Source organism: Pseudorca crassidens, chromosome 8, assembly GCF_039906515.1.
Source record: "Pseudorca crassidens isolate mPseCra1 chromosome 8, mPseCra1.hap1, whole genome shotgun sequence".
NCBI classification, from domain to species: Eukaryota; Metazoa; Chordata; class Mammalia; order Artiodactyla; family Delphinidae; genus Pseudorca; species Pseudorca crassidens.
The window spans coordinates 100,118,638-100,139,002 of NC_090303.1; the positions used below are offsets into that span (position 1 = coordinate 100,118,638).

The 20,365-nt window shown below is 43.9% G+C and overlaps 1 protein-coding gene across 1 annotated transcript; it reads right to left on the bottom strand.

The window, feature by feature from the left end:
• Positions 1-645: 645 nt before the first annotated feature.
• ZNF425 (zinc finger protein 425) lies at positions 646-18,702 on the bottom strand. The gene is given in 4 exon segments (XM_067747311.1): positions 646-9,109; positions 11,387-11,497; positions 14,652-14,778; positions 18,562-18,702. Coding segments are annotated over 4 exon segments (2,151 nt in total). The 5' UTR covers positions 18,580-18,702; the 3' UTR covers positions 646-7,214.
• Between the last annotated feature and the right edge of the window lie 1,663 nt (positions 18,703-20,365).

Sequence of the window (20,365 nt, forward strand, 5' to 3'; positions counted from 1 at the left end):
AGTATACTCGCTATTAACTGAGATAGAAACAATGAGAGGGAGTACAGGGGTTTGATTCCTCCCCAAAGCCAACCCCAGTCAAGGATTAGGTTCAAGGGGTCATCTGTGAGGTGATCTCAGGAACCAAGTCAGGGAGGTGAGAAATCAAGGGGCATTAAGCATTAACGAGCAGGTCCCCCCGTCGGCAACTGGGAGTCCATTCTGCTGGGGACTCAGAGGGTGCAGATCATCCCTCAGAATGGTCCTGCCAAGGGTGAGGAGGCTGGGTATTCATCCTCAGGAAGTCAGGCAGAGTCATGACATCGCTTTCCCCATGGACTTACATTAGGAACATGACTCATAGTCTATAAAATTCAAGAAATGGTCTATAACCTAAATATGAAATGGATCTTTTTTTTTTTGCGGTACGCGGGCCTCTCACTGCCGTGGCCTCTCCCGTTGCGGAGCACAGGCTCCGGACGCGCAGGCTCAGCGGCCATGGCTCACGGGCCCAGCCGCTCCGCGGCACGTCGGATCCTCCCGGACCGGGGCACAGAACCGTGTCCCCTGCATCGTCAGGCGGACTCTTAACCACTGCGCCACCAGGGAAGCCCTGAAATGGATCTTAAATTTACTCTGCCTTTCACTCTTAAGCAGCCAGTATGGTTGAACTGCTTAGATATATGTAATTGCTATCCCTAACTTAAAGGTTTTCTTAAGGAACAATACTGTATATATACAATTTAGCAACAATAAAGCAAATTTTAAAAGAAGTGAAAGTTGTCCATAATTCTGGTATTCTAATGTAAATGCTCGATTTTGCTTCATATAGACTTCCAGTCTCTGTCCACAGACATGTTCTTTTTATATGGTTCTGAGACACACATAATTTTTTGTCTTTTTATCTTTCACTTACCATACCAAGGTTTTCCATATTTCTCATAATCTCATAATTATACTTTTAAATGGCTGCAATTTAAGGTAGTGTATTAATCTGCTAGGGCTGCCATACCAAAGTACCATGGACTGTTTAACCGCGGGTTAAACAACAGAAATTAATTTTCTCACAGTTCTGGAGGCCAGAATTCCAAGATCAAGGTGTCAGCAGTGTTTGTTTCCTCTGAGGACTCTCTCCTCGGCTTGCAGATGGCTGCGCTTCTCCCTGTGACCTCCCATGGTTGTCCCTCAGTCTGGGTGTTCTCGGTCCCAATCTCCTCTTATAAGGACACCTGTCACATTGGATTAGGGCTGACCCATAACACCTTGTTTTACCTTAATTACCTTTTTAAAGGCCCTATCTCTAAATATAGTCACATTCTGAGGTACTGGGGGGTCAGGACTTCAACAAATGAATTTTGGGGGACTTCCCTGGTGGTCCAGTGGCTAAGACTGCGCTCCCAGTGCAGGGGGCCTCAGGCTTGATTCCTGGTCAAGGAACTAGATCCCACGTGCCACAACCAGAAAGATTCCTCATACCACAACTAAAAGATCCCACATGCTGAAGCAAAGATCCCGCGTGCTGCAACTAAGACCTGGTGCAGTCAAATAAATAAATTTTTTTAAAGAATTTTTGGAAACACAATTAAGCCCGTAACAGGTAGGGTAGTGTGAAGTATTTAGCGGCAGTTTAAAAATTTTGTGGCCATAAATAATATTGCTTGAATATTTTTATACACACAGTCTTAAGATACAAAAAGTAGAAAGTGCAAAGGATAGACCAATACATTAAATTAGATTAAAATTTAAAACTTTGCCGAAAGGGAAAACCCTGCAACCTAGCATACTCTACCCAGCAAGATTATCCTTTAGAATTGAAAGAAAGTTAAAGAACTTCTCAGACAAGCAAAAACTGAGTTCATCAGCACTAAACCTACCCTAAAAGAAATGTTAAAGGGTCCTCTTTAAGTGGAAAAGAAGAGTCTATAACAAGAAGCAATAATCTAGAGGAAAGGAAAAATCCCACCAGTAAAGACAAATATATAGTATAGGCTGAGGATCAACCACTTAAGCTAGTATGAAGATTAAAAGACAAAAAAATGTAAAATTGACTATAACTACAATAATCAGTAAAGGGATAAACATGAAGTAGTAGAAGATGACATCAAAAACACAAGATGTGGGGAAGGCGAGGAAAAGTGGAGATCTTTTAGAATGTGTTTGAACTTAAATGACTACCTGGTTAAAACAAATAGATATTATTATAGGTAAACATATATGACTCCTGTGTAACCACAAATCAAAAACCTACAATAATTACACAAAAAAGGAGAGAGAATGGGACACAAGCATACCACTAAAGAAAATCATCAAACCACAAGGGAAGAAACTAAACGGAGAACAGAAGAACAGAGAACTACAAAAGCAACTGTAAAACAAGTAACAAATGGCAATAAGTACATACTTATCAATAATTACTTCAAATGTCAATGGACTAAATGCTCCAATCAAAAGACATCGGGTAGCTGATTGGACAAAAATAACAAGACTCATCTATATGCTGCTTACAAGAGACTAACCTCAAAGCTAAAGAAACACACAGACTGAAAGTGAGGAGATGGAAAAAGATATTTCAAGCAAATGGAAATGACAAGAAAGCAGCGGTAGCAATACCAATATCAGAAAAAATATACTTTCAAACCAAGTCTGTAACAAAAGACAAAGAAGGGTATTATATGATGGTAAAGGGATCAATACAAGAAGAGGATATGACACTTGTTAACATATATGCACCCAATACAGGAGCACCTAAATATATAAAGCAAATATTAACAGACATAGAGGGAGAAATTAACAGTAATACAATAATAGTAAGGGATTTTAACACCCCACTTGCATCAACGGACAGAAGATCTGGAGATGCTCAACATCGCTAATTATGAGAGACAGGCAAATCAAAACCACAATGAGATATCACCTCACACCTGTCAGAATGGCTATCATCCAAAAGTCTACAAATAGCAAATGTTGGTGAGGATGTGGAAAAAAGGAAAACCTTTTATGCTGTTGGTAGGAATGGAAATCGGTGCAGCCACTGTGGAAAACAGTATGGAGATTCCTCAAAAAAAACTAAAAATAGAACTACCATATAATCCAGCAGTTCCACTATTGGGTATATATCAGAAGAAAATGAAAACACTAATTGGAGAAGATACATGAACCCCAATGTTCACAGCAGCACTATTTACAATAGCCAAGATACGGAAGCAGTGTAAGTGTCCATCAACAGAAAAATGGATAAAGAAGAAGTGATACACACCCACACACCCCCCCCACACACACACTGTAATGTTACTCAGCCATAAAAAAGAATGAAAATCTGCCATTTGCAGCAGTGTGGATGGACCTAGCGGGTATTATGCTTAGTGAAATAAGTCAGGCAGAGAAAGACGAATACTCTCTATATTATCACTCATATGTGGAATCTAAAAAGTAAAATAAATGAATGATATAACAAAACAGAAAAGGACTCACAGATATAGGGAACAAACTAGTGGTTACCAGTGTGAAGAGGGGAGAGGGGAGGGGCACGATAAGGGAAAGGGATTAAGAGGTACAAACTACTATGTATAAAATAAATAAGCAACAAGCATATATTGTACAGGACAGGGAAATATAGCCATTAACTTGTAATAACTTTAAATGGAGTATAACCTATAAAAATATTGAATCACTATGCTGTACACCTGAAACTAATATAATATTGTAAATGAACTGTACTTCAATTTAAAAACAAAATTTAAAACTTGAGATCAAAAGACATGATAGAGTAACCAAAACTAGGTCACAGATTGGGAAAAAATATTTACAACACGGAATAGCATCTAAATAAACATAAATAACTGCTAAAAATCATAGACTGCCCTAGAGGAAAATGTGCAAAATTATGAATTCACAGAAAGGAAAAAAAAAAAAAACCGAATAGGTGCTAAACACACGACAATGTTCCATCTCATTGTTAGTCAGGCAAATGCAATATCTGTTTATGAAAATGCACATACCCTATTATCCAGCAATTCTTATCTCAGAGCTATTTTTGCATATCAAAGAGCCATATCCTAGAATCTCTAAAGCAGCACCGTTTTAAAAGTAAAAACAGGAAAATAATTTAAATGTCCAATCACCCAGAGGATGGATATCTTGTGGGACTCAGTTCATGTATGTGTGAGATGTGTGCAGTTAACTATTCCTGTCCAGCTGTTTTGCAGTGGCCTCTCCTGGGATCCTCAAATCCACAATCAAGTACTGTCAGCGGTTCAGTGCTTCTCCACCACGGTGTTGTTGGGTATATCACAGATCCACGCATTAAGCCAGAGAATGTCTTGGTTTGGATGGAGAAAATGTAAAACCAAGATCAAATCCATGCCCTCCAGGGGGCATGGCAGGGGAAGCAGGGAAGGTTTCAGTTGAATGTGGGGAGTGCTATTAGAGAGAGGTATTTAGAGGATGCTATGAAGAGATGAGCACGTGCCCAAAATGTTCCTGGTGTTGAGAGTGAATGGTGGATATGAAGGAGTTCAGAAGAAGAGACAGGAAAGGCATTCCAGAGGAAGCAGTCATGAGGATATGATGCATTGGGGAAAGATGAAAGTCATCTGGTATGAGTGAAATTCATACTGTGAATAGGTAACAAGATTAGGCTGAAAAGGCAGGTCCAGTTCAGCTCAGAGGTTCTTTTATGTCATGTTAATGAGTTTGCATTTATTTTTAAATTTTTATTTATTTTTTGGCTGCACTGCGAGGCACGTGGGATCCAAGTTCCCCTAACAGGGATGGAACCCATGTCCCGCCCCCGCAGTGGAAGCGCAGAGTCCCAACCACCGGAAGTCCCTAATTTATTTTTAATTTTTAAAAAATTTTATTGAAATACAGTTGATTTACAATGTTGTGTTAGTTTCAGGTGTACAGCAAAGTGATTCAGATATATATATCTGAATATAAATATATAATATTCTTTTCCATTATAGATTATTACAACATACTTAGCGTACTTCCCTGTGCTATACAGTAGGTCCTTGTTGGCTATTTTATATTTTAATCCCAAACTCCTAATTTATCCTCTCGCTTTGGTAAGCATAAGTTTGTTTTCTATGTCCGTGAGTATATTTCTGTTTTTTAAATTTGTTTTCTATGTCTGTGAGTCTATTTCTGTTTTTTAAATAAGTTCATTTGTATCATTTTTTAGATTCCACATGTAAGCAATATCATATGTTGTCTTTCTCTGTCTGACTTACTTCATATGATAATCTCTAGGTCCATCAATGTTGCTGCAAATGGCATTACTTCATTCTTTTTTATGGCTGAGTAATAGTCCATTGTGTATATATACCACATCTTCTTTATCCATTCATCTGTCGATGTACACTTAGGTGGCTTCCATGTCTTGGCTATTGTAAGTAGTACTGCTATAAAACTGGAGTGCATGTATCTTTTCAAATGAGATCTTTCTGGATATATACGCCCAGGAGTGGAATCGCTGGATCACATAACTCTTTTTAGTTCTTTAAGGAACTTCCATACCGTTCTCCGTAGTGGCTGCACCAATTTACATTCCCACCAACAGTGTAGGTGGGTTTCTTTTTCTCCACACACTCTCCAGCATTTATTCGCAGACTTTTTAATCATGGCCATTCCGACTGGTGTGAGGTGGTACCTCACTGTAGTTTTGATGTGCATTTCTCTAATGATTAGCAATGTTGAGCATCTTTTCATGTGCTATCCTCATGTCTTCTTTGGAGAAATGAGTTTTCACTTATAACAAAATTGGAAACTTCTTAAAAATATCTTTTGAGAATAACATTAGAGTTGCATTTTAGAAAAACCAATTTGTCACAAGAGTGATAATGTATTACTGGAAAAAGCCAGAGGCAGGGAAATCTGTTAGGAAAAACACTTGAAAAAAAAAGTTTTTCGGGCTTCCCTAGTGGCGCAGTGGTTGAGAGTCCGCCTGCCGATGCAGGGGACACGGGTTCGTGCCCCGGTCCGGGAAGATCCCACATGCCACAGAGCGGCTGGGCCCGTGAGCCATGGCCGCTGAGCCTGCGCGTCCGGAGCCTGTGCTCCACAACGGGAGAGGCCACAACAGTGAGAGGCCCGCATACTGCAAGAAAAAAAAAAGTTTTTCAAAAGTGAGCTTATATGGTGTCAGCAGAGATAGAGAAGGGCTTTTATTTGGGAGAAATTTAGTAGACTGGGTGTAGGAAAATCTAGGATCATTATCAAGTTTACAGCTCTGGAGATTAGTTGTAATTTTGACGTGAGAAAAACGGGAGTGTAAAGAAAAGAGGTATAGAGTGAGGGCTGGTACTGATCAGGAGTCTTATTCTGGGCGATCTGTGTTTGAGATGTCTGTGGAAGTCAGAAACAATCAGGAGGAATCTGGAAATATGAACATGGATTTATAGATTTAAAAGTCATCATCACCTCACAGAGAACAGAGAAAATTGCTGCACAAGGTGTGGCTCAGGAGAGCCAGACAGGCGAATGGACAGGAACAGCTGGCTGTTGGATTTGGTGGGGGGCATGCTTCTTCCCCATTCTTGGCATTTCTCTCCATTTAGAGGAGGCTCCACCAGCACATCATTCCTAGTCTCTGCCTCCTCATTCACTTTGTTCAGGTCTAGGGCTATACCATCAGGTTCTCCAAAATTAATTCATTACGGTTAAATGAGGTCACAGGGTTGGGGTACTAATCCAATAGGACTGGTGTCCGTATTAAAGGAAGAACTACCAGAGATACCCCACCCCTACCCAGAAAAAAGCCACGTGAGGACACAGGGGGAAAGTGACATCTGCAAGCCAGGAAAACAGGCCCTCACCAGACACCAACCTTGCTGGCACCTTGATCTTGGACTTCCAGCCTCTAGAACTGTAAGAAAATAAATTTCTGTGGTTCAAGCCACCCAGTCTGTGGCATTTTCCTATGGCAGCCCCAGCAGACTAAAACACCCATAATGTAAGGAACTTCTGTCGCAAGAAACTTTATTACAAAAAAGAGGGGAAAAAGGCTAAAGGAGGAGCTCTAACCTGACTCTCACATCAGGATGACCAGCGCCTTCCACAAAAAGCTTGCCTTCCTCCAGTCTCTAGACGCTGTGCCTGGATTATCTGGAACCTTCGTCAAGGAGCCCTCACGGCCGCCTGCTCCATGCTGGCCAGTGTGGCTGAAGCATGTTGGCTGTATTTTTCGTCCTGCCTCAGCCAGCGCCAACAGAGCCAATGGCCCCACCGCAGAGCTGTCACTGCTTTCTGAGTGGAGTGACCTCGAGACTGAAGGGCTGCTCCCTAGCGTGCATGGCAATGTGGGTGTTAAGCGCCCCCTGGTAGGTGAAGCCCCTTCCACACTCAGCACAAGAAAAAGGCCTCTCCCCGCGGTGACGGTGCAGATGGGTCTCCAGACTTCTCTTCTGGAGGAAGGTCTTGCCGCACTCGGGACACCCGAAGGGCTTCTCGCCGCTGTGCGTGTGCAGGTGCGCCTTCAAGCTTCCCCGGAGGCAGTAGCTCTTGCCGCACTCGGGGCACCGGAAGGGCTTCTCGCCGCTGTGGACGCGTACGTGCTCCGTGAGCCTGTACCGCTGAGCGAAGCTTCGGCCACACGTCGCACAGGAGAAGGGCTTCTGGCCGCTGTGCTGGAGCAGGTGGCTCTTCAGGTTCCCTCTGAGCCGGAAGCCCCTGTCGCACTCGGGGCACCCGAAGGGCTTCTCCCCGCTGTGGACCCTCGCGTGCTCGGCGAGATGGGACGGCTGAGCGTAGGCCTTGCCGCACTCGCCGCACGGGAAAGGCCGCTCGCCCGCGTGCTGCCGCCGGTGCAGATTCAGGGAGGGCTTCCAGGAGAAGCTCCGGCTGCACTCGGGTCACCGGAAGGGCTCGGCCCCGCCGTGGAGTCGCCGATGCTCGGCGAGGTGCGCGCGGCGGTGGAAGCCCCGGCCGCACTGGGCGCAGGAGAAGAGCTTCTCCTCAGTGTGGACCTGGAGGTGCCGCGTGAGCCCCGAGCGCCGCGGGAAGGTCCTCCCGCACTGCTCGCAGGGGAACGCCGTCTGCCTGGCGTGGACGCGGCGCTGGCGCGCGAGCTTTGAGGGCCGGGTGAACCCCCGGCCGCACTGCCCGCAGGAGAAGGGCTTCTCCTGGCTGTGCAGACGCTGGTGCGCCTTCATGGCGTTCCTCCAGCACAAGCTGCGGCCGCACTCTGGGCACCGGAAGGGCTTCCTCTCGCTGTGCCGACAGAGATGGGCCCGCAGGCTGCTCTTGCGGCGGAAGCTTCTCTGGCAGTCCGACCACCGGAAGGGCTTCTCCCCCGTGTGAACTCGGACGTGTTCGGTGCGCTTGCTCCGGTGGGTGAACTTCCGCTCACAGTCGTCACAGGAGACTGGCTTCTCTCCGCGGTGTGCCCGCTGGTGGGCCCTCGCGGCCGTCTCCCGCGAGGGGCCTCTACCGCCCTGCGGACCCTGGAAGGGTGTCCTCCCGCTGTGCACCCGCAGGTGCTCGGCCGGCTCGTCCTGCCGGGTGAACCCCCGGCCACACTCCCGGCAGGAAAACCGCCTCTGCCCTCTGGGCGAACACACATGCTTGTTCAGGGCGGCTTTGGACCGGAAGGCCCTGCCACACTCAGGGCACTGGAAGGGCCACGGGCCCGGGCGAGCCATCTGGTGCAGGGCCAGGCTGCACCTGAGACAGCTGCTCTGCTCGCACGCGCCGCGCCGGAAAGGCTGCTTACACGGGACCGCCCGGAGCCACCTGAGCTCCGCCTTCCCCCTGGACTTGTTTTTGTGCTTCGGGTATTGATAGGACTGGCTCTCGCGGTGGTTCCTTCTGTGCTTCACAAAGTCTCTCTTTATCTGGAAGACCTTCCTACAGACAAAGCAGGAATAAAGTCTCAGGCCTGGTGGGATTTCCAGGCGATCTGGGGTTCCCATTGGCTTATGCCGTGGATCATTCTTGTCCTGATTAGATGCTGTGATGTCGAGGCTTTTATTATTTAGAATCTCTGTTTCTTGGAGACTTGGGTGTTGTAACGCGGCTCTTTGATCTGATAAAATCTTTCTTTCCTCCTTGGATAAGGGAGCACAGAAGCCCTGCTCTTAGAGACCATTTAAATGGCATTCCTCCTCTTTTGCCCCGAGAGTTCCCTGGTCACCTGGAGAGAGAAAAAGGCCCTCCCTCATCAGTGATGGGTCTCCGGGGTCAAGGACTGTCTTCACATCACTGACAACGTGGGAAAGGGACTCCCGTTGTCCCCATGACTTTGTGAATCTGCCTGCCACAGGTGAATTATACTGAAGTTTAACTTGGATGTGCAAATCCTTTCATCATTTGTTAACAAAAGGCTTAGCGTGAAAAAAATGGCAGGCAAATACATTTTGTGAGCCTATGAGGACCCTCAGAGGCTAAGCAGAACTTGGAAGAAAATAAAAATGAGTTACTCTGAGAATCTGACCATTTCATTATAATATTTCTTTAAATCTGTGAAATAAATAGCACAGTATTTAAGTAGAAAGGCTTCGGGTCATATTCTTGCACCCTTCCACCACACATTTCAGGAAAAGTTTTCTGAAGAAGTGCTAATAGGAAGTATCTTTCTTAGGAATGTCAAATGGCAATTTACTGAATTCACAAAGAACACTGTGGAAATAATTCCCTTTCCCAAGGAACTTCGAATTATAAGAAAGTCACTGCTGTTCCCAAAGTAAAAGCCATGATGACAGGGTACAGAGGGAGCTGAGCTGCTACCTTATTCTCACCCACCACACCTGGAGAGGACAATTCCCGACCATTATCTGAGCTGCTATATTCCAGAACATCTTTTTCTCCCTCATGCTGTTGCAGTGGGTCACATAGCTCTCCTTTTTTAAATCTCTTAACCTGGGAGCAAACCTCACCTATTAGGCTTGCCCCAGAGCAGGACTCTGACTCTGCTCTGAGGTCATCTCAACAACACAGATGTTTCCAACTAGATGATGTCATTTACTAAGTTAGCACCCACAGCTTTTGCCTGGACCATGAGAAGAGCATACTTGCCTGTCTCCTTGAATCCTATTTCTCATCACTTACTGTTTATCCCAGGCAGGGGAGTAGTTGTGTTACTGGGTGAGTACCACCTGGTACAAAGGAAACATTTGTTTTTAGGGACAGCCACCAACGTCGTTCATTCTTTGGTACTCAAAAACCTTTCCAGGCCCTTTCTAAAGGATGAAATTAAACTCCCACCATGGCATTTTTGGTCTCTGATACCAATTATGTGCCACCACTGCCACCCCCCCATCTTCCACTATGTCCCACAAATAACATTCAGCTATACTCAGCGCCTTCCATTTTCTAAATATAACAGGCTTGTTCCCACCTCTAAGCCTCAGCTCATGTATGACCCCTGTTGAATCTTCTTTGCCTTACCAAATATGCCCATTCTATGCTATTTAAATCCTAATTCCTTTAGAAGTCCTCCTGGGATATTGCTGTCTCTCCTCTGCTTTCTCCTCTAAATCCCTATAGCACTTTATTATCATTGCCACTTACTATTTATAAGTGTATACAGTCTTATTTTATAGTTGACTAATCCAATAGTTCAATATAATTGACTAACCTAACTGCCATGTCAGTAGGTCAGTAAGACAGACAATAAACTCTTAGAGTGGGAAAATACATATATATATATATATATACATATATATATATATATATATATATATATATATATATATATATGTCCCAACCCCTGGGCTAAATAATATGTGACATAGTCCTATGAACATGGTAGGGACAATACTGATTAGATGAGTGAATTAATAGATAGTAGCAGTGAAATGAAGCCCCTGGGAATTCTTCTATCCTCCGATGGAGCTAGTCACACACTCCCTGGGTTTAAATTCCCTCTTTTTCAGAAGAGTCCTTGATACCCAGAGACTTAGTAGATCTCCATTTAGTAAAGCATTAACATACTCTAAAAAATGACACATTCTCTTAAATACTTAAAGTATTAATATATTTAAAATGTTTTCCTATGATACAAGGAATTAAAAAGTAATCCTTCAAAAGGAATACAAAAATCCCAAGTTCTAAAAATCTGTACAATAAAAAAAAATACTGTACAAAATTGGAAGGCTTCTCATTTCTCTGTACACAGATGGACATGATGATGTGATGGGGAAGACGGTTTTTCCTCAGGACTGGACAAATGGATCCTTTACTGTTCTCTTAAAGGCAGTTCCATTTTCTGTTTTTTTTTTTTTTAATGAAATATATACAACTTCCTTCTTTATAAAAGTAAGACATATTTGCTACCAACTTGAGTGAAAAAAAATAACATTCTCCATCAAAATAATATTTCTTATTCACTACGTCCTGCTGACTCTGCAGAAAGATTAGCAAACAAGGCTAGGAGAATAAATGAGTCAGGCCCTCAAATCCATCTACTCACCAGAAAGGCTAAGTGTCATTTGTGTTTTCTCTAAGTGTCCTTGGTCTCTGATTAACAGCATTCTTCCTTGTTCCATCCAGGTGATCAAATCTGGCTTTGAAGAAATATAGCCTGCAGAGAGAGTCCACACAGACTCAGTCTGGGTTTCCTGAGTACTTGACTAAAAACAATGTTAGTTTTTAATTTTTAATTTTAACTTTAGTTTCATGGCTGACCTTGATTCCTGGAGACATGAGATCAATGTTAGGTTAAAAAGAAAATGGAAACTCTTGATTACATGAATAACTGTTAAATGTTCCCGACAATATTTCACAAAATTAAAGGAAACAGGGAGGTTGGGGATGATGAGGATCCAGGCAGAAAGTATTCAAAAGGGATCATTATGAGAACAATGTGAGTAAAATAAAAAGCAGTCGGGGACCGGGGGGGGGGGGGGGTGTCAAGGAGGGAACCCAGGTGACTAAACTTTTCTGATTAGACTCTGCACATCTAAGGAACCAATTACTGAGGTGCCCACATTCTTTCTAATATTTTATTTATTTACTTGGTTGTGCCACGTCTTAGTTGCAGAAGGCGGACTCCTTAGTCGCAGCTTGCGGACTCCTTAGTTGTGGCTCGCCAGTTCCTTAGTTGTGGCATTCGAACTCTTAACTGCAGCATGCATGTGGGATCTAGTTCCCTGACCAGGGACCAACCCCGGGCCCACTGCATTGGAAGGAGGATTCTTTACCACTGTGCCACCAGGGAAGTCCCGCCCACATTCTTTCTTGATCAACGTAATGAAGGAACCAGGAGGCTGTTAAATGACAGTGATTATGAAGAAGTGGAGAGTAATGTGTCTAATGACATCAGCCTGAAGGGAGGAGGGGTTGTTACAAAGTAGTGGAGGGATTTTAAAGATGCATCAGTTACCCTGCAGTGGTGTCACCTACGGCTCAGCCCTTGGATCAGTGTTTCTCGAAGTGACCTAGTTACCATCAGCATTAGCAGCACCTGAAGTACTTGTTAAAAACGTAGATGCCTGGGCCTGAGCCAGGACCTGCTGAATCCTAATCTCTGCAGTTAGGATCTGGACATCCTGTAAAGAAAATCATTTGCAAATAATACTGTTTGCTTTTTAAAATTTGGGAAAATCAGACTGGATTCTCCAAGCCCAAGGATTGTGATAACTCAAAACTCAACACTGGATCAGCACAGGGCTGTAGTTTCTCCTACCCTACTGGCCTCAGTCTCCTTAGCTTGACCCTAACTGTTGGGGTATCCTGGGGACAGCTGGGGGTGTCCTGTCGTATTGACAAATTCTCCCTAGATGATCCCAACTGGCCCTGTGGTTTAAATGTCATTTATACAATGACCCCAAATGTGTGAATCCAGTCCTGATTTCACTGGAATTCCAGTCTCGCATACTCAATTACCTACTTTATATTTCCATATAAATGTTTAATAAGCATCTCAAACTTAATGTGGCCAAAACCTGCTCTCTCCCAAGCCTTCCTCATGTCAGTGAATAAAACCACTGCCATCGGGGCTTCCCTGGTGGCGCAGTGGTTGGGAATCAGCATTGCTAATGCCAGGGACATAGGTTCAAGCCCTGGTCTGGGAAGATCCCACATGCTGCGGAGCAACTGAGCCTGTGGGCCACAACTACCGAGCCTGCGCTCTAGAGCCCGTGCTCTGCAACAAGAGAAGCCACTGCAATGAGAAGCCTGCACACTGCAACCAAGAGTAGCCCCCACTCGCCACAACTAGAGAAAGCCTGTGCGCAGCAACAAAGACCCAACGCAGCCAAAAATAAATTAAATAAAATAAATTTTAAAAAAACAAAAGGCATTGCTCTTTAAAACAAAACAAAACAAAAAAACACTGCCATCAAGATACTCAAGCCAAAAATCTAGAAGTTGGTTCTTCTTTCACCGGACTCCACTGCAAGCCACTGGCAAAATCTGGGATGCTACCTCCAAAACATATCTGGAGACTGCCTCCTGCTCTCTGTCTTCATTACTACATACCTGGTTCAGCTGCCACAAAGATTCACCAGTACTGCCAAGGCTCCTGGTTGGTCTCTCTCCTTTATTTCTACGCACTACAATTTATTTTCCACATAGCAACCCAAGTAATCATTAAAAAAAAAAAGATATCATATTACTTCTCTATTTAAATCCCCCTATGGGAATTCCCTGGTGGCCCAGTGGTTAGGACTCTGTGCTTTCACTGCTGAGGGCGCAGGTTCAATCCCTGGTGAGGGAACTAAAAGCCCACAAGCTGTGTGGTGCGGCAGAAAAAAAAAAAAATCCCCCTATCATCTTCCCTTTATCTTTAGAATAAAATCCAACCCTGCGCCTCAGCCTAGAGGCCCTTCCCAATTCGGCATAGCTGCGCTTTCTGTCCTCTTCTCCCATCACTCTTGTGCTAACCCTCTGTGCATATGCCACAATAGCCTCACTGTGGTTCCCACCATGTACTGAGCTCATTCACTCCAACCTTTGGGCCCTTGCACTAGTTCTTTCTCTGCTTAGAATTTTCTTCCCCATGATTTCACGTGGCTGACTCCCTCTTGTCATTCATATCTCAGACAGAATTATAAGCCCCCAAAGAGAGAAAGAATTCTTCAGGTATACTGAGATCACCTATTAAATTGATAAGAGGAGAACTATTCTTTATGACACAAGACTGAGTTAGAGCAAGATGAGTAAGCAGTGAGGTACAATCTCCCCAAATTTCTCTTCCAATCCACTTCCTGAGTACTTCCCTGGAGATATCTAAGTATCCCATCCCCCTGCTCTCTTCTCTCTCCCTTTACCAGGGAAACTTTCATCCCTGTCGTATCCACGTTCTGCAATGTGTTGGGTCCTCAGCTTATTCTAATATAATAACTATGGCCCCTTCATGAGCGCTTTAGTTCTTATAAGGATGCATCTCATTCAGGCAACATAAGCAGGCACTAAAGTATCAGTTAAAGGAATAAAACAACACACTTAAAAAAGAGAGCGGCAATTAGATTATTTTGTAATTCTAACTGTGGGAGAAAAGGGGGAGGGTTGGAGTGGGAGATAGAGAATGCAGAGTGTTAACAAGGCTGAGGGGCACAGATATAATCGGATAAAAAGGGACAAAATTCCCAGGCCATTACAGGAAGTTAAAGAGACATTCTGAATGTGGATTGGGCACAGTATCATATTCAACCAGCCAACAGCCAATAAAGGGAAGAAAGCCTACTAGTATCAGGTTGGGTCCCAAAAAGCGATTCCTTAGAAATGCATCTTACCCAGGGAATCAAGGCTCTCATAATTGGTCTTCATTTCCTGCTGATAAATGTCCTTCTGCCACTTCTCCAGGATTTCCCACTTTCGCTCCAGAAAGTATAAGGCCACATCATCAAATGCCACGGGAAACTGAAATCATAAACAGTACATACATATATTTTCATTTCAAGGCTACTGTGTTTTTCAACATCCGTGTCTTTAAGAGACAGGAAGGAACGGTATTAAAGTAGTTATCTCTGGATGGTGCCACGAACATAATAAAGGGGTCACAGAGGTCTGTTGGAACTAAGTAAAGTGAATGGATGAATAGCAGGCCTTTGAGCACATGTACCGTCTAAAGGAGGATACTTCACACCCCAGCAAACAATTACTGCAATGTAAGACTGGGCCAGTGTCGCCAGATATGTCAATGCGGTACGCGGGCCTCTCACTGTTGCGGCCTCTCCCGTTGCGGAGCACAGGCTCCGGACGCGCAGGCTCAGCGGCCGTGGCTCACGGGCCCAGCCGCTCCGCGGCATGTGGGATCTTCCCGGACCAGGGCACGAACCCGCGTCCCCTGCATCGGCAGGCGGACTCCCAACCACTGCGCCACCAGGGAAGCCCCAGATATGTCAATTTTTAAAGTAACTTTTTAATTTTGAAACGATTATAGATTCAAAGGTAGTACAGACGGGTTCCCTGTACCCTTCAGTTTACCCCAATGGTCACACGGTACATTATTATAGTACACTGTCAAAACCATGAAACTGACATTGGTAGTGTGTGTATAATTCTACGTGATTTCATCACATGTGCTGACTCATATAACCACCCTGCAATCATGAACAAAACTATTCCATGACCAGAGATCTCCTTTGGGCTACCCCTTCCTAATCACACCCACTAATCTATTATCCGTCTCTGTAACTTTGTCATTTCAAGACTGTTACAAAAATGAAGTCAGAGAATTCACTGGCAGTCCAGTGGTTAGGACTCCATGCATCCACTGCAGGGGGCACGGGTTCGATTCCTGGTCAGGGAACTGGGATACTGCATGCCATGTAACGTGGCCAAAAAAAAAAAGTCATAGTATGCAACTTTTTGAAATTGACATTTTTCAGCCATCATAATGCTCTTGAGATCCATCCAAGCTGTGTTTATTGCTTATCAATATTTCATTTCTTTCTATTGCTGAGCAGTAGTCAATGGTATGGGTATACCACAGTTTGCTTAACCACTTACCTATTGAGGGACAATGTAGTTGTTTCTAGTTTGGGGCTATTACCAAAAATCTGCTATAAATAATCATGTACAAGTTTTTGGTGGGGATACATTTCATTTTTCTGGGATAAATGCCGAGGTCTACAACTGCAGGGTCATATGGGAAGTATATGTTGTTTTCTAAGAAACCATTTTCCAGAGTGGCTGAACCCTTTTACATTCCTACCAGCAATGCATGAGAGATCATTTCTCAGCATCCTCACCAGCATTTGGTAATGTTGCTTTTTTTTTTTTTTGCCCGCACCGTGCAGCATGTGGGGTCTTAGTTCCCTGACCAGGGATCAGACCCGCACCCCCTGCCTTGGAAGGGTGGAGTCTTAGCCACTGGACTGCCAGGGAATTCCCAATGTTGCTATTTTTTATTTTCATCATTCTAATAGTTGTGCAGTGATCTCATTGGGATTTGAGTTTGCACTTCTCTAATGAATAATGATAATGAGCATCTTTTCATGTGCTTATTTCTCATCCACATATCCTCTTTGGTGAACTGTCTCTTCATGTCTTTTGCCCATTTTCTAATTGGACTGTTTTTTTTGTTGTTGTTGAATTTTGAGAGTTCTTTATATATTCTAGATATAAGTCCTTTGTCAGATATGTGGTTTGCAAATATGCCCTCCTCCATCCATAGCTTGTCTTTTCACCCTCTTAACAGAATTTTTCCCAGAGCAAAAGTTTTTAATTTTGATGACATCCAACTCATCATTCTTTTCTTTTATAGATTGTGCTTTTTGTGCCACATCTATGAACTTTTCACCAAGCCCTAGGTCCCAAAGGTTTTCTCCAATGTCATCTTAGAGCTTAACATTTTACATTTGGATGTGACAGTCCATATATATATATATATTTATTTATTTATTTATTTATTTATTTTGGTTGCGCTGCATCTTAGTTGTGGCAAACAGCCTCCTTTAGATGTGTCTCAAAGTCTCCTTCATTGCGGCTTGAGGGCTCCTTAGTTGCGGCACGTGGGCTCCTTCGTTGTGGCATGCAAACTCTTAGTTGTGGCATGCATGTGGGATCTAGTTCCCTGACCAGGAATCGAACCCGGGCCCCCCTGCATTGGGAGTGTGGAGTCTTAACCACTGCCACCAGGGAAGTCCCTGGATGTGACAGTTTTATGTGAACTCTCCTGATTTTTACATTTTGGCAACTAAAATTCACAATTTTAACAAGGAATAGTTAAAAACAAACAAACACCCAAAACACACAGGTGCGAGCCACAATTTGTTCATGGATGTTTAATCTACAACCTCTGGTATGGACTGACTAACCAGGACCGCTCTTCCTGGAGGTTCGAAGGACAGATGCACTGTGACAATAGAGAAGGAAGAGAAGATATATAATTTAGCTTGTGAAGATTCCATTTCACTCCTTTCAAATTCTGTACTACAAATGTAGATGAGAGCCTACCAAGGCAAGTGCTGGGCAACTCACAAGACAGCTTGGGCTCTTCGCAAGTATATGAAAAATGTTGGTCCCAAATGCTACAAAGTAAACTCTCCCAATAAAGGAATCTAGGAAACTCCACAACCAGGGCCACTTGACACTTTCTGAAGAGAAAAGTTGCAGAGATAAAATTCCATCATCAAAACCATTACAGGCGCCCAAAGCTGAAGTATCAGCTAGTATAACAAACAAGTTAAAACTTGGTGTTGCATTTAAGGTGGGAATTTCAAAGAAATTCCTCTACTGTTTACTTGCAACTCACCCACGTGCTTTCCACCTACAAAAGACTTTTCTGTGAGCATTCTCACAATTAGCACTGAACTGCTCCAGTGAAAAGGAATATCAACCAGAAAAATGCTGATTTCTCCCTGCCTACCCCCAATAACACAACAGCCAAGAAGCTGACATCACTTGAGCTTTCTCTGTGAACTCAAACTTATAGTCAAAGAAGAACTATTACAAACCACCAAGTTTCACAGAACAGAGAGAGATATTCCAGGACGTTGAAGAGAGGCGGCCTGAAGAAATCTGAACAGAATTGGTATCTGCCAAGGAATGCTGGGAGAGAGGGATGAGAAGCAGAAGGAAAGAAAATTCATTACCTTAGTGAGATTATTAGATAGGAAATCTCAGTGGAGATACAAGGAGAACTTGCATACTTAGGCAGGTTATACTTAATTGAATGTAGAGTTTCCTGGATTAGGCTTGGGATATGTCTTTCAAACTCTAAAACCAGTGTTCAAATTTTCCATTAAATCACTAGAGTATTCGTGGTAAATCTGAATTAGGATAACCACCCAAACTGGTTAAGTTTTCCGTCTTTTCCTAGAGGGAGCAGTCTCCAGTCTTCTTCCAACTTTTCCTCACTTGCTGTTGAAGATGTGCTTCTCTGAAACTCCATGTCAGCAGACCTCGGAACGTGAGCCCAAGAAAAACCGGGACGTTCAGAGACCCCCGCACAGGACGGGAACAGCAGGGGAACTGAACGGACCACAAGCGAGACCCTGGGTTTCTCCACGGGACCCCTTTCTCCCAGATCAACCTCACAACAACTCGAGCACCTAGACCGCGCCTTCTCCGGCCCGGGGTCGGAGCGCAGTCCTGCTTACAGACAATCCCCGGCCGGGGCTCCCACCGCCTCACTCTCTGAACCGGGAGCCCACTCCAGATCGCGACGGGGCCCGCATCTTCCACGGCCCCTCTTACCGGAGCCGGCTCGGCCATGTCCCCTCGCGGTCCCGCCCGACCCAGGCCCCCCAGCCACCCGGGAATCCAGGCGACGCCGCGGCACTTCCCCTACGGCGGTCCCGCGCTCCGCCCAGACCAGCCGGCCCGGCCCGGGCGCGGTGCACGCTGGGACAGGCGGCCGCTCCGCCGCCACAGCGCCTCCTGCGGCTAGGAGGCGCGAACGCCGGCCGCAGGAGTGGATCTCGAGCACATTTTCATGTGCCTAATTCTCACCCACAGACCCTCTTCGGTGAAATATCTCTTCACGTCAAATAGTCTTATTTTAACTTTGTTCTGATTTACCTTTCTTTAATTACTATTGACGCTATAGACTTTTTTAAGTTAAAAATTTTATTGAAATAATTGTAGTTTTATATGCAGTTATAAGAAATAATGCAGAGAGGTCCCATGTTTCACTTCTATTAATTTGTGTGTGTGGGTATTTAGTTCCATGAGGCTTTAGGCTTTTCTATGCATTAATTTGTTTTTCCTCCTTTGTAACGCTTTCTTCATTCCCTATTTGATCCTAGAAAATGATCTTACATATTTATATAAATTCCATATCACATCACGGTCACATCACATAATCCAGTGATGTTTCTCATACATTTCTTATTCAGTAGCTTGACTTATAAGATTTTTCAAATGTATATTTTCAAATTCACTTATTTTTGTCTTTGATGCTATCTGATACTTAAATATTTAGAATTTCTCTGTATATACAGTGAGTAGTAAATACAAATTTATTTTCTTTGATAAACCATTTAACTATGTAAAACTATCCAGTTTATGGTGTTAGATATGGATCTGAAGTAGTTCTTATTATTCTAATATCCATCTGTACTACTTGGACAGCCTTTGCTCTATCACAGTGAAATTTGCTTTATTCCCTTAACTAGTAGTGTTCCTGAGACTTCAAAGCCACTGAAACCCCTTCCTCTTTATGTGTGTCTGGAGGGCTCACAAACTTCCTTAGTGACTCTTGTAGTGTCTCCACTGTTGTCCCTCTGCTGCTGCCAATGAGCATATCACTGTTGTGGTAGCCAGTGATTATTTCTCCTAAAGCTGCTGCTGGGGCCTCAGAGTTGGGGGTATGGATTTTCCTCAAATGATTACAGTTTTCAGCCTAATTAAGTTTCTGGGCTTACAATGTCTTTTACTGGGACATTCAAATGATATTCCCAGGAGACCAGAAAGGTGAGCACCTGAAGGACACCCCTACCTATTACACACTCGGTGTGTAAATGGCTGCCCAGTCTCTGGATGTCTCTTACACAGAAGGAAAGAAATCACAAATAGGCATGAATACAGCTATTTTTGTAAAATTCTGCTTAGCTTCCTAAACCATCTGTACAGGTCAGCCCTTCTGTTCTCCATGAATGAGGAAGGTGTTTCCCTACACGACCTCACAACTATCCTGTCCCAAGTTTTAGGCCACCCCAAACCAACTTTGCACATCTCCATTTTCCCCAGAGTTCTTTCTGGCTGACTTCAGGGAGTCCTATTACACAAGGAAGCCACCTATGGTGGAAAGAGCTTGAGTTTAATGTGAGAAAGACCTGGCTTTGGATATAGGCTATACCGTCCGCCATCTTTGTGACACCAAGCAAGTCACTTGACACTTGGAACCTTAGTTTCCAAATCTGAAGGGTCGCTGTAATAATTAAGTGGGAAGCAACTTAAATGTTCATTGACAGAGGAATGTATAAAGAAAATGTGGTACATACATAAAATTGAATATTACTCAGCCATAAAAAAGAATGAAATAATGCTGTTTGCAGCA